Genomic DNA, 14264 nt, shown 5'->3' on the forward strand with positions numbered 1-14264 from the left:
TATGAAACTTTATAATGTCGAATTTGATATAATCGATATATATCGGTTGACTTTTGCCCAATATATTTCCGATATATATCCGATATCCGATATTATATTTCCGATATATCCGATATTTCCGATATTTTAAATAGTTTGGACTGGTTACCAAAAAAATGGATATATCCGAAATATCCGATATATCCGATATATATCGGTTTTTGGGTACACCGATATATTGATCGATATCGATATTTTGGGCCTTGCCCAAGACACCTTCATCCCATCCTTTGATTACTTCACCGTGGCCTACTTTAAATGTGAATGGCTCCTGCCCTGGATCTTTTGTGCTCCAAAAAATTTCCCCAAGATCACCATTTTTACCAAATCCAGTACAGTGGACAGTGACACTCTGACCAGGAACGGGTTTTGGACCATTTCCAGCCTTCAGAACTTGCTTTTTCACTCCCATTCTTAGTTAACAAAAAAAAACCAACACCATAAAACATTTATTTCGCACCGAAAAAAACAATAAATAAAGTAAATAATAAAAATATCCAACTTTGTAATGAAAAATGCAGAAACTAGTCTTTGCAATCAAACTATACTAAGTAGCAACTGCTACCAATTTTCATAATCTAAATATCTAATTAGTCCTATTCAAACCACGAAAAAATAATTATTGTTTCGAAAATAATACTATATAACAACTGTTTCTGCATGGAATTGCATATCAACACTTATTAAGATCCAACGAAGTCCTAGCATAAGAATTTTGATGAGAAAAAACAAATTACTTACTTCCCACTGGCATTGGTATTTAATGGTACATCTCGTTCACTCGGGTTCTTCGTACATTTCACATACTTTAGCGTTGCAACCTACAATTATTTAACAGTAAAAATATCAAAAAACAAAAACAGATTATTGGCAAGTAAGTAATCGAACAGGTTTCACCTTTGCTAGTGGAGAAAAGGTGAACTCTTTTTGGGTCTGCAGAAGTTTGCATTTGCTAGATGAAGCAAAGTGTAAACCAAGTTGGTTCATTTTTCGATTTCGAGGAGAAACGGAAACGTAGAGTCTGCAGATAAGCTATGCTGCCGTGGCATTATTGGAAGGGTAAAGTAGAGATTTGCAAGAGGGGGAAATTTGTGTTTCAATTTTCATGAGACCAGTAGGGCATCTCCAGTGGGCCAGAAAAATTTGTTGCGCACTCTCGAGCTAGAATTGGCCACAAAAATTTGTGCCCAACACTTGACACTTCGACAGTAACTTGTTTTCGAAATCTCAAGGGTATAAAACATCAAATATTTTTACTGACAAATAGCAAGGTATTTAGTAGACTAGTTCTGCTAATGACATGCATTGCACCTAAATTGAAATTTGTGTTAGTGCTTACATTTAACGAAATTGTTTGCTAACAATCTCTTTATTTAAATTTTACCAAACAAATTTTTTTATATCCAAAATCAATTATAGAACTCATATGTTATTTGTCATATAAGGGCATCTCCAATGGAGAGTGTAAATTGTTTAAAGTGTAAAATTTACATTTTAAATGTCAAAGACATGTTTCCAATGGGGGGTGTAAATCCAAGGTGATAAGCTAATAGCTAATAGAGGGAGTGGGAGAATTTCTCATCCGGCTATTAGTTAATAAATATTTCGGGCGTTACTTGAAGTAACGTCCCAATTAAAAAGAAATTCGGACGTCACTTAAACTCACGTCTGTTTTTTTTTTTTTTTTTCAGAATTGAAACATTTGCGACGGGTAAAGACCGTCATTTATTGGTTGGCCCAGTTTTAATAAACTACAGACCTTACTCAAAGTGATGTGCGTTTTATTTTTTATTTTTGGTTAAACCCCTTGCGACGGACTTTGACCGTCGGTTTTTCTCAATTTTTTAATTTTACAAACTCTTAAACTTTGTTGCATTGGATACCATTTTAGATATGAAAACTATTAATGTGTAAGAGGGGCCATAAAATTCTAGTGGCACCTATGTGGCACTTATGTGGAGGTGTATATATACACTCTCCATTGGAGATGCCCTAATGGATTATCATAATGGTTGACACTAGACCAGATTGTGTTCCTAGAATATAAAACCAACTCATGATCTAAGGGGTTGTTTGGCAACTATTATGAAAATCCATTATATGAAAAATAATGCATTATGAGTTCCATAATTGATTTTGGATATAAAAAAAAAAATCTTTGGTAAAAAATTTTAGAAACCATTATCTCATTCTCAAAATGAGATCATCCATTAAAACATAAACAAACAAAAAAATAGCTTAAAGAATGAGAACAAAAATTATGGAGCCTTCCTTTTGAAATGAGTTGCCAAATTTTGATTCTTTTTAGTTTTTGGTAATTTCTCTTTCTATTTTTGGTTTGGTCATTAAATCAATAATTTATATGTATTTTGGTTGTTTGGTATTAGTTCTTCCATAAATATTTATCTAAAAACTATTTGTGTTAGAATTGATTTTAGAAACATAATTATTTCTACTTAAAATGGTTTGATTAAGGAAATCTAGGTTGTAATAATCACATGGGTACATGCTTATAGTATTTCCGGCACTTCATATTCAAAAACACCATTGGGTTGTGTAAGAGATCCTACACAACGACTCCACCGGCTCGACTCCAAACATACGAACACTCGCCATGCTCAATGACTCGCGCATTCGTCAAAGTATCAATGTTTTTTTGACAACCCGCTCACCAACAATTTCATAAATCAAGTATCAAAAGGCAATCTCACCAACACTCATCATAAATCAAGGTACAGGAAGATTGACAAGTATGAAACAAATTATTGTATATACAAATACATTCATGACTCACCCGTTAAAATGAAGATCTATACCCTTAGATGGTAGATTATGTTTCAAATCCAAGCAATTAAAGGTAATCCATAGTAGATTACCTATCTTTTACTTGAGTTTAATCAATTTTTCCATTGATCTTATTTTGACGTGTGGTCGTGACAATACAAAGACGTAAAGGAAATGACATAAAGGTCTAATGAAGTGGAGAGGATTATGGTAAAGAAAATCTTATGCATTCATGGTCTGTCTTTGGAAAAATAGATATATATGCTTAAAAATATTTTCCGTTTGTTTGTACTTAGGAGTTAGGACCCATATCAACCCGGTGATATAGAGTGTGGGTATTACGTGATGAAGCTTTTATGAGAGAAATAATGGAAGCTTGGATAATTCCTTTGAAAATAAGGTACAACTTGTCATATTATACACTTCAACATCCTATTTTTTATGTTAATATTCATTGTTTAGTTATTACCTTTTGATGATTGATTGTGCAGATGACAAACTAAGTACTCAGAAATACATATACAGCTATACAAAATGAATTTGATGTTGTTCGACTTGAAATTCTTGAGTTCAATAATGGAATATAATGCTCGAGCCAACAGAGATGTCTTAGCTAGGTTTTGACCCTTTCTAGTTAAGGTTTGGTGATTGATCTCACCATTTGCATATTGGTGTTGTCAAACTCTTTTGATATATAGATGGAACATGTAGATTTGGATGGTTCTTTATTCATTGACTTGAAAAAGTTATCAAATTCTTTTAGTAATTCAACGTCGCGTGTTGGATGTCTAAATTTGTTTCTATTGTTTGTTGCACTATGTATTGTTTCTTTATATTGCACAATGTGTTTTTAAATTTAGTGTGGATATGTTGAAAATGGGCAGGTGGTTGCAGGTTGTTAATATTTCTGCAGGTTTAATTTGATGAAAATCAAATAATCATGGGTTTTTGTTAAAAAAATATAAAAACTATAAACCACGGTTTTGTAAGAACATTGGTATAAGGAGATTGTATAAGCCACGGTAAGCATAAAATGTAGTAAATCGTAAAGAGTATTAACCACGGTTTTGGAAATCAAAATACCACGGTTTTCTCTAGAACCGTGGTAAATAACATATATTTAATACCACAATTTTGTTAGAAGTATTTGTCACGGTGGTTGTTACCACGGTTTTAAAACAATGGTTAAAAGGCTTTTACAACTGTATATAACAGTAGTTAATGACATTTTCTGTAGTAGTGTCACCAGATGAAGCCCAGCCGTTAGATGAAAAACTATCATTTTTCCCATCAACGACCCACAGCCAATCAAAACCTTTCACCTAACCGTTTTGAGCGCCAAGTTTCAATCTCAAAATTCATATCGATGACCCAGATAAACTCATCCAATGGTCCAACATTAGTATCGCGCATGCACAACTCTACCAACGCATTGACTACCACTAACTCACCTTGGGCTCCACAACCATCTCTTCAAACGAAAAAATAATTATAAGCAGTTATTGCTCCAATCGTTCACCACTAATTCATATAACTGTCCTGTCATATGATTACAGTTTTCGGATTTCTCGTCAGCACGCCCTTTTCAATGATGTGTTAACGAGAGAAGGTTATATAAGGGACATCCTATCAAGCAAGCATACGATGTGCACGCAGTCTATACACAACGACTACACCGGCTCGACTCCAAACATACGAACACACACCACACTCAATAACTCATGCACTCGTCAATGACTCACTCGACATCAGATCAGCATCAATAACTCATCACTCGACTTCGTCTCATAACATCATCACCTGCCACTCTCATCATTAGCATCCAGCTTTTATCCGCCGTAATACTCAAATCAGCACCATCATTACACTCTTACCATCTTTACACTCTTAACCCTACTCTCCCCATATACCAGCTCAAGTAGTCTAGTAGTCGGAGCCACCACGCACGTGCAACTAGTGAGGACATGTTACTCATCCTAGTGGCACACTTGACCATATCACTACAAGTGTCCTCTCAGTTGTTTGTTTATAACCCTTATAAAAGCCAACTCCAGAACTACGTTGGATTGATTCTAGTCTCACTTATACAGTGATGGATACGTAGGCATCTTCTTACTAAAAAAGAACAGTTATTTCCATTAACCAAAATCATCTCCTTTCTTCATCTAAATTAGATATAAATCATAAACACTTAGTGTAATGTCCCTATGGAATGGAATGGAAAGGAAATAATTTTAAATTAATTTGGTAAACGGGATAAAAATAGACATTTGCAAAAGCTATGGAAAGGAATAATAGTCACATATGGGTATATATACCCATATATATGATTTTCATATGGAAAAGCCCATTTCCTTTCCATGGGTAAACAACAAAACTAACAACTCTATGATACAACCACAATTACCAAATGTTAAGCCCCCCTCAAAATAAGTTTAAATATTTTACTACCGCCCCTCAAAATTTTTTTTACTATACCACCACCACTCATTTTAGGAATTCTACACCAACACTTAAAAATGACATAATCAAACAAAACAGTTTGATGGTTGTTGATTTATTGTGTCCACCTAACAAAAGGTTGAATTTGGAACAAACAATCAATGATAGTAATTGCTTCTTGAATGACATTCTCATTTGGTTTCAAAATTTTTTTTTTTTTTTTTTTAGGGGCAACTTTAGGACTCGATTTTGATTGTGTTTGTTAAATTTTAAGATGATTATTTTCATGGGAAAAGGAAAGGAAAAAATGGGTGGTGATTGTGTTTATGGAATGGAATGGAAAGGAAATAATTTTAAATGGTATGTGTTTGGTAAACGATCTTTTTTTGTAAAGGAAAGTAAAAACCAATAGGGAAAGGAATAATCATGATTAATTGTTTGTTTTGCAATAAAAAGCTATGGAAAGGAATAATTGTATTGTTGTTGGAGTTATTTTATGGTTAATTTATTATGTATAATTTATAGTCTGATTGTAGTAAGTGAATGAATTTGTAGTAGAAGAATGAAAAAATATAAGTGGTATTTATTTATCCCCTTTCCAATTAGGATTTTTTTTTGTGCACAGGGGAGACCTAATTTCCCCATCAAAATTTTCATGTGGGTGACCATAGTTGTTATACTTACTTACAAAAAGATACATTCAAAACTTTAGTTTTTTTCCATTTGAATTTCCCTATATATGAAAAAGCCTTTGCTTTTTCCTTCCTTTTGATTGTTCCTTTTTCGAGATCTTTGGGGTAATAATTTGAAACTTCATTACTAAACATTTTGTTATGGAAAAAAGTGGTAAACACGCTTCATGTTTATTTTCCTTTCGTCCGGGTCTTTATTTTGATTGTTTTATACATCATAACATAACAAACACACCCTTAGTTTATTCTTTACTCTACAATCATTAATTAATAATATAATGGAGTTCATAATTTCTGATAAAAACCGATCGTCCCATTAATGTCAGTTAGTTTAATGCCATGACAATAACGAGTATTAGAGTGTACCACTCGAAAGATGTATTATATGCATGACAAGTTTTGTGTGCGCTTATTAAAATGACGGAGTGTTCAGATTCACGACGTTGATTGTACTATGGCCCTACTATATATGGTCCCATTCTTAGTTCCTAAGTTGTTCAATGCATCTCTTAACATATCCAATATTGATTCTTCTTCCTATAATTCTCTATATATACTTGTATGAAGTTGCAGATGTCACAACTCAGTCTAATTCTCAGTCTTCATTCATTAAAATGTCTCAAGTCTGTGTCTACCTGCAGCCCGGCTGTATCTCACACTCGCTAAAAAGAAAGCACGTCTATATGAGAACTCTTACAAGTCCTAAGTTGACATGTCGAATTAAATGCAATAAAGCTAGCAGTGATGAACTGAAGACTGATCGACTTAGGCGATCAGCGAATTATCAAAGGAACATTTGGGATCCTGATTTCATTGAGTCGCTGCAAGGTGATCATAAGGTGATCATGTAATAGTCATACATTTTCGTTTCCTTTCTTCCAATATGCAGTTGCAACTAACTCCTTCCAGTCTAATGTTTTAATGCACTACATTACAATTATTCGTCGCACTCTGGACTTCTGGAGGAATTATGTGATAGGTAAAAGTGTGTTTTGAGGGCTTTGGTTGCTTCCGTGGATGGCCCTATAACCAATTTCCCTGCCAAAGACGACGCGCAAAGTGACTAAAAACCGTTCTGCCACTATCAAACTAAAAACCTCAGTGTCATGCCAGGACATGAGCGCAATGCCTATCATGGCCTCATATTTAACAAAATTCATCAAAATTTGCCTAGGACGTACACCAAAACCACAGACTAAACCTTCTTTTTTTGAAGAAATGTTTAAGGCAGACCTCAACCTGTATTAAAAATAAACTCTCACGAACCATCACTCTTAATTAATGACTTAGTTCTGAAACTTTGTAGGAGAAGACTTGCACTAGGCGAATCGAGCAGCTCAAAAAAGAAGTGAAAGATATACTTGTTGATGACACCGTACAGTCATTAACTATATTGGAACTGATAGATAGCTTGCAAAGGCTTGGGGTGGCCTACCATTTTGAGGACGAAATTAATATAACACTGGGCACCCTATCTGTCAATAAAGCATATATTGCGAATGATTTACATTCCAAAGCTCTGTACTTCAGGCTTCTCAGACAACATGGTCACAAGGTCTCAGAAGGTAAAGTGGATTTTATATTTGATTCAATTCCCTACAATAAATATACCGTGGTCTTTTATTTCATATTTGATCTCTTTTTGTATGAATTTCTAATTTCAGTTCCAACAGTAAGTCGTTTAATTATTTGGTAGAAAATAAAACGCCTGGCCATTTCACACACATTTTTTCTTCTCTAATCAAATTAAGTCGTTGTTGTTAATGATAGACGTGTTTAACGACTTCAAGGATGAGAATGGATGTTTGAGACAAAGCGTGTGTCAGGATGTGAAGGGAATGTTAAGTTTATACGAAGCTTCTCACCTTTGTTTCGAAGATGAAAATACTTTACATGAAGCCAAAGACTTCACTCTGAAACATTTGAAGCTTCTGAATGAAAATATACACCCTAGCCTAGCTGAAGAAGTGACACATGCCTTGGAGCTTCCCCTGCATTGGAGAATGCCTAGGTTAGAGGCTAGATATTACATTGATGCATATCAGAGAGAAGAGAAAATGAATCCAGTTTTGATTGAACTTGCTATACTGGACTTCAATATGTTGCAAGCCACACACCAGAAAGAACTTGTTAATATGTCAAGGTAAAACTGTAAGAGCATATATATGTTGTCATGTTGTATTATATATATGATTGAAAGATCTTACAATACTTAATTAGTTTTTGTGTGTCTATCAGATGGTGGAAAGATCTTGGTTTATCAGATAAATTGGGCTTTGCCAGAGACAGGTTGGTGGAAAGTTTCTTAGCGTCAGTTGGAGTAGCCTATAAACCTCAGTACCACTGTTGTAGGGAATGGATAACTAAGGTTGTTTGTCTCATACTGACAATTGATGACATGTATGATATCTATGGTTCATTGGATGAACTCGAGCTTTTCACAGAAGCAGTGGAAAGGTTGGTCTCTACGTTATATATATTATATTTAAACTTAGAATGTTGTAACTAGTATCTGACCGAACTTTCCTTCAGGTGGGATCTCAAGGCTGTGGACCAGCTGCCAGACTACATGATAATATGTTTCTTAGCTCTTTTCAACACGACGAACAACATTGTCTACTTGACATACAAAGAAAAGGGTCTTGACATCTTGCCACATCTGACTAAAGCGGTATTTAATCTGATTATATATTCACCTATCACATATATTCTAATCAGTATACGTCATACAATTTGTCATTTGGTGTTATTTTCTTTATTATCACAGTGGGCAGATTTTTGTAAAGCGATGTTGGTGGAGGCTAAGTGGAGTAAACTGGGATACACACCGTCGCTTATAGAATACCTGGAAAATGCATGGGTTTCGTCTTCAACAACTGTAAGCGCAGTCATTGCATTTTTCGGAACAGAGCAACCTATAACAACTGATGTATTACAAAGCCTAGAAAACAATCCGGATGTCATATATTCCTCTTCCATGATTCTCCGACTTTGCAATGACCTGGCAACTTCATCGGTACGTACAGCCTCTCTCTATTCTGAACGAAATATCATTACGAGTTCTCTGATCTCTGTGTTTGCTATATATATAGGCGGAACTGGAGAGAGGTGATGTACCATCAGCAGTCCAGTGTTACATGCATGAAAATAATACTTCGGAGCTAATTGCTCGCAACAAGATAAAAGGGCTACTCTCAGAAATGTGGAAGAAGCTAAATAAATCCATCTGTGATTCACCTTTCGAGGATTCATTCATTGATATTGTTGTCAATAATGCACGAACTGCTCACAGCATTTATCAACATGGTGATGGATTTGGTGTTCAAGACCAGAAAGCCGAGAAACGTGTCAAAGAAATGTTGGCTAAACCTATCAGCTTGATGTAGGATAGAGTACGACAAGTTTAATTTACTTGTCAAGATTTAGCTTTTTAAGTACAGAGAACCAGATGGCCTTGTTCCAAAATAAAAGCTTCTATCTAGTTTCAAAAATGTGGAATAATCTAAAGAAAATTAATCCATCTATGATTCTCCTTTTGAGGATTCATTCTTTGATATTGCAATCAATAATTCAAAAATTGCTCATAGCGTTTATCGATCAACGTGGGGAAGGATTTTTTATATTTCAAGATCATGAAGCCAACAACTCAACAAGTAAATGAACTACTACTTAAACCTCCGCGTAATTGAAAAACAAAATTTCCCCTGTTTTTAAGTCTCTAAATTAGAATTGTAATTTTGTCATATACAACTTGTCGATGTCAGTGTGCATTTGAAAGATATATCTGAAGGACAAGGAAATAAAATACATGTGTAATATATCGACAGTCAAAAACAGATTGTACTTAAGGAGTAAGAGTAATTAAGAGAGCAAATAGAGTGTCGCGCTCCCTTTTTTCTTGATAAATGAATATCTCCCTCTTAAGTTCAGCTATTCAGTTAAATTTGGTATGAAGACACGCGAGTTCAAGATTGACAAGATAAAATATAAGGGGCAGTTATTTGTTAATAAATGGCCAAGCAAGGCGCGCTGGTCCCAGTACCATCAACTATCAAGAAAATATTGCGGAGTACAATCATATATATATATATATATATATATATATATATATATATATATATATATTATTTTATGATTTCTTTATATATATATTATAGTTCTATCATTTTCAATTGAGAAAGCATTTCTAGAGTGTCACGTGGCTTGGCTAATTAAGAAAAAATATGAGATAAAATACGAAATAAATATTTATCTTTATCTTTAGATATATATTATAGTTATACCCTCACCAATCTATTTTTTTGCAAAAACTACAGTTTTTTCTAAACTCTATTACTAATTATAAAAAAATATGATATAAATAAAGAAACAATCTCATCTAGAGTTTCACAGAGTCTCTAACTTTTCCTAAACACTATAGCTAATTACGGAAAAACAATCTCATCTAGAATTATACAGAGTCTCCAACTTTTCCTAAACAATATAGCTAATTACAAAAAAAAAAATAGACAAAAAACAAAATTGTTAAAAACAATAGTTTCCACCGAAAACGATTTTTCTAAAACCCTTTCGATTTGGTGCGTCATCCACTACGTGATTTAAATATTTATTTATAGTTAAAGATTCTAAAAATCACAATTTCAGATTATGACATATTCCAATTCCTTAGATATAACGACACTCGTTTATAGGATGGGTTCGAAAGCTAGTATTATAATTATACTCTCACCCATCTATTTTTTTGAGCACTCACAGAGACTCCAATTTTTTCTAAATTCTGTTACTAATTATAACAAAGTATGATATAAATAAGAAAACAATTTCATTTAGAGTTTCACAGAGTCTCTAACTTTTCCTAAACACTATAGCTAATTATGAAAAAACAATCACATCTAGAGTTTCACAACGTCTCCAACTTTTCCTAAACAATATAGCTAATTACGAAGAAAAAAAAAAATATGAGATAAAAACCTAAATTGCTAAAAACAATAGTTTCCATCGAAAACAATTTTTCTAAAATCCTTTCGATTTGATGTGTCATCTATTGTGGGATTTAGACATTTCTTCATAGTTAATGATTCCGAAAATCACAATTCTGACCATAATAATTACGACATATTCCAATTAAATTTATTAATTTATAATTTTTCAACACTATAATGCAATATATATACATATTCAGCGGAATAGTGATTTAGTTAATGTGGATGTTAGGCTTAAATAAATTATATTCCAAACCAAAACAAATTACATGTGGAAAATTAAATTATACAAAATATAACATCACAAAATATATAATATAAAATGAATAAAATAAATAAAATAATAGAAAAGCAATAATGACAAATATATTAAAATATATATAATACTGAATGAAACTAACGTCAAAGAACAATTAATGGGGAACCGAAAACTGGATGCAAATGCATCGAACTAATCTCAAATAATATTTAACGAAAAATCAAAAACTGGATAGATGCAAATGCAAGCATTAAACTAATCTTAAAAAGTCATTAATAAAAAAAGCGGAATATAGATACAACTACATTAAACTAACCTCAAAGAATAATTATCAGAAAATCAAAACTTGGGTGCAAATACATCAAACTAACATAAAAAATTAATTGTCGAGAAATCGAAAACTGGATGCAAATGCATTGAAATAACCCTTAAAGATTAAATTAATGGGAAATCGAAAACTGGATGCAATTGTATTAAACTAACTTCAAAGAAAAATTAATTATAAATTAGAAACATGATGCAAATGCGTGGAACTAATCTTAAAGAATAATTAACGAGAAATCGAAAACTCGATGCAAATTTATTGAACTAACCTCAAACAATAATTAACGGAAAATCGGAAACTAGATGCAAATGCAACCTTATCAAATAATAAACGAGAAATCAGAAACTGGATGCAAATACATATCATTAAACTAATCTCATAGAATAATTAACGGGAAATCAGAAACTATATGCAAATACATTAAACTAATCTCATAGAATAATTAACGGGATATCATAAACTGGATGCAAATGCATTGAACAAACATCAAAGAACAATTAACAATAAATTGGAAATTGGATGCAAATGTATTAAACTAACCACAAATAATAATTAAAGAGAAGTTGAAAACTGGATGCAATTGCATTAAACTAACCTCAAAAGATAAATAATGGGAATCAGAAATTAGATGCACGCAACTATATTGAACTAACCTCAAAATATAAATAACGGGAAATTAGAAACTGGATACAAATGCATTGAACTAACCTTAAAACATAGTTGGGTTATATGTTGTGGCAATGTCTCAATAAGTACAGTTTTGCATTTAAAATGGTGTTTATCTTATCTCTTTTCGTATGATTGTGAACTCCTTGTTATTCAAGTAGTTTTAATATATATGAACTTCGCCTTATTAGGCAATCTCACAAAACTTCAATCAAACTTTTATTATTAAACGACAAAATGAAGTTGAAGGGTTTTATCAAAGGAGAGTTCTTTTTTTTTTAATGGAGAGTGAGGTTTTCACGTTATAAGAAATTTGAATGAGTGATCAATATAATATTAATATATAATAGTTATGCATATTTGCAAATATTTTTCAGAATAATTAATATAACAACACCTGTTCATAGATAATCTTTGAAAATTCCACATAGTGAGTCATGCATAATTTAAAGAATAATTAACGGGAAATCGGGAACTGGATAATCTTCGATGATCCCACATAATAAATCAAGCATAATTTATTTTTTACATCATGCTTGCAAGGACACTACATATGGATTAGTAGAAGTTGGTATTACACACCACATTGGATAATTAAAAGGAAATCAAAAACTGAATTCAAATACATAACTGAGCTCAAAGAATAATTAACGGGAAATCAAAAACTCTATGCAAATGGAATAAATGAAACTCAAAAAGTAATTAACTAGAAATCGAATGCAATTGCATTAAACTAATATCAGAGAATAACTAATGGGAAATTAGAAATTTGAAGCAAATTCTTGAAAAATACATCAAACAAACCACAAATAATAATTAATGGGAAACCGGAAATTGGATGCAAATGCATTGAACTAAACTCAAAAAATAATTAACAGAAAATCAAAAACCGAATGCAGCTACATTGAACTATTATCATAGAATAATTAGTGGGAAATTGGAAACTAAATGCAAATGCATTGAAATAACCTCAAAGAATACTTAACAACAAATTAGAAATTGGATGTACGTAATTACATAGAACTAACCTCAAAACATAAATAATCAGAAACTAGATGCAGATGTTTTGAACTAACCTTAAAGAGTTATTAATGGAAAATCGGAAACTGGATTCAAATGCAATGAACTAATCTTAAAGACTAATTAACGAAACATTGGAAAATGGATGAAACTGCATTGAACTAACCTAAATGAATAATTAACGAGAAATTATAAATTTACTGTAACTGCATTGAACTAACCTCAAAGAACAATTAACATAAAATCAAAAATTGGATGCAACTGCATTGAACTAACCTCAAAGAATAATTAACGAGAAATCAGAAACTGGATGCAACTGCATTATACTAAAATCAGAGATTAACTAACGGAAAATCAGAAATTGGATACAAATGTATTGAAATAACCTCAAAGAATAGTTAATTGGAAATCAGAAGCCGGATGTAACTACATCGCACTGACCTCAAAACATAAATAACTAGAAATTGTAAACTATCGAACTAACCTAAAAAAAATAATTAACAGGAAATCAGAAACTGGATGCAGATGTATTGAACTAATAACCTCAAAGAGTAATTAACGGGAGATTGGAACCTGGATGCAAATGCAATGAACTAATCTCAAAGACTAATTAACAAAATATAAAAAACTGGATGCAACTGTACTGAATTAACCTTAATGAATAACTAACGGGAAATCATAAAGTGGATGCAATTGTACTGAACTAACCTCAAATAACAATTAATGGGAAATTGAAAACTTGATGCAACTGCATTGAACTAACCTCAAAGAATAATTAATGAAAAATTGGAAACTGGATGCAATGTACTACATTGAACTAACCTCAGATATTAATTAATGGAAAATCAGAAATTTGATGCAAATGCATTGAACTAATAACCCTAAAACATGTTTTTATTATATGTTGGGGGAATAAATGTCTCGACAAATATAGTTTTGCATTTTAAGTAGTGGTTATCATAATTCTTTTATTATGATTGGGAATGTCTTGCTATTCAAGTAGCTTCAATATTATCTTCGTTTCATTGGGCATTCTCACAAAATTTCAATCAAAC

The 14264-nt window shown here is 32.4% G+C and overlaps 1 protein-coding gene and 1 long non-coding RNA gene across 2 annotated transcripts; one reads left to right on the top strand and one right to left on the bottom strand.

Moving 5' to 3' along the window:
* Positions 1–249: 249 nt before the first annotated feature.
* Positions 250–1102, bottom strand: LOC147477439 (uncharacterized). The gene is made up of 3 exons (XR_015208293.1): positions 937–1102; positions 781–860; positions 250–452 (listed from the first exon to the last, which is right to left on the bottom strand). It is a non-coding gene; the product is annotated as an uncharacterized LOC147477439 (long non-coding RNA).
* A 5449-nt stretch (positions 1103–6551) lies between these two features.
* On the top strand, positions 6552–9519 carry LOC147477440 (alpha-terpineol synthase, chloroplastic-like). The gene is made up of 7 exons (XM_086582854.1): positions 6552–6796; positions 7264–7522; positions 7728–8100; positions 8196–8414; positions 8490–8628; positions 8725–8973; positions 9050–9519. The coding sequence occupies exons 1-7, from the start codon at positions 6572–6574 to the stop codon at positions 9341–9343; spliced, it is 1758 nt and encodes a 585-aa protein (XP_086438980.1). The 5' UTR covers positions 6552–6571; the 3' UTR covers positions 9344–9519.
* The last annotated feature ends 4745 nt before the right edge of the window (positions 9520–14264 follow it).

The sequence above is a fragment of the Coptis chinensis genome, chromosome 9, assembly GCF_015680905.1.
Source record: "Coptis chinensis isolate HL-2020 chromosome 9, ASM1568090v1, whole genome shotgun sequence".
Classification (NCBI taxonomy): domain Eukaryota; kingdom Viridiplantae; phylum Streptophyta; class Magnoliopsida; order Ranunculales; family Ranunculaceae; genus Coptis; species Coptis chinensis.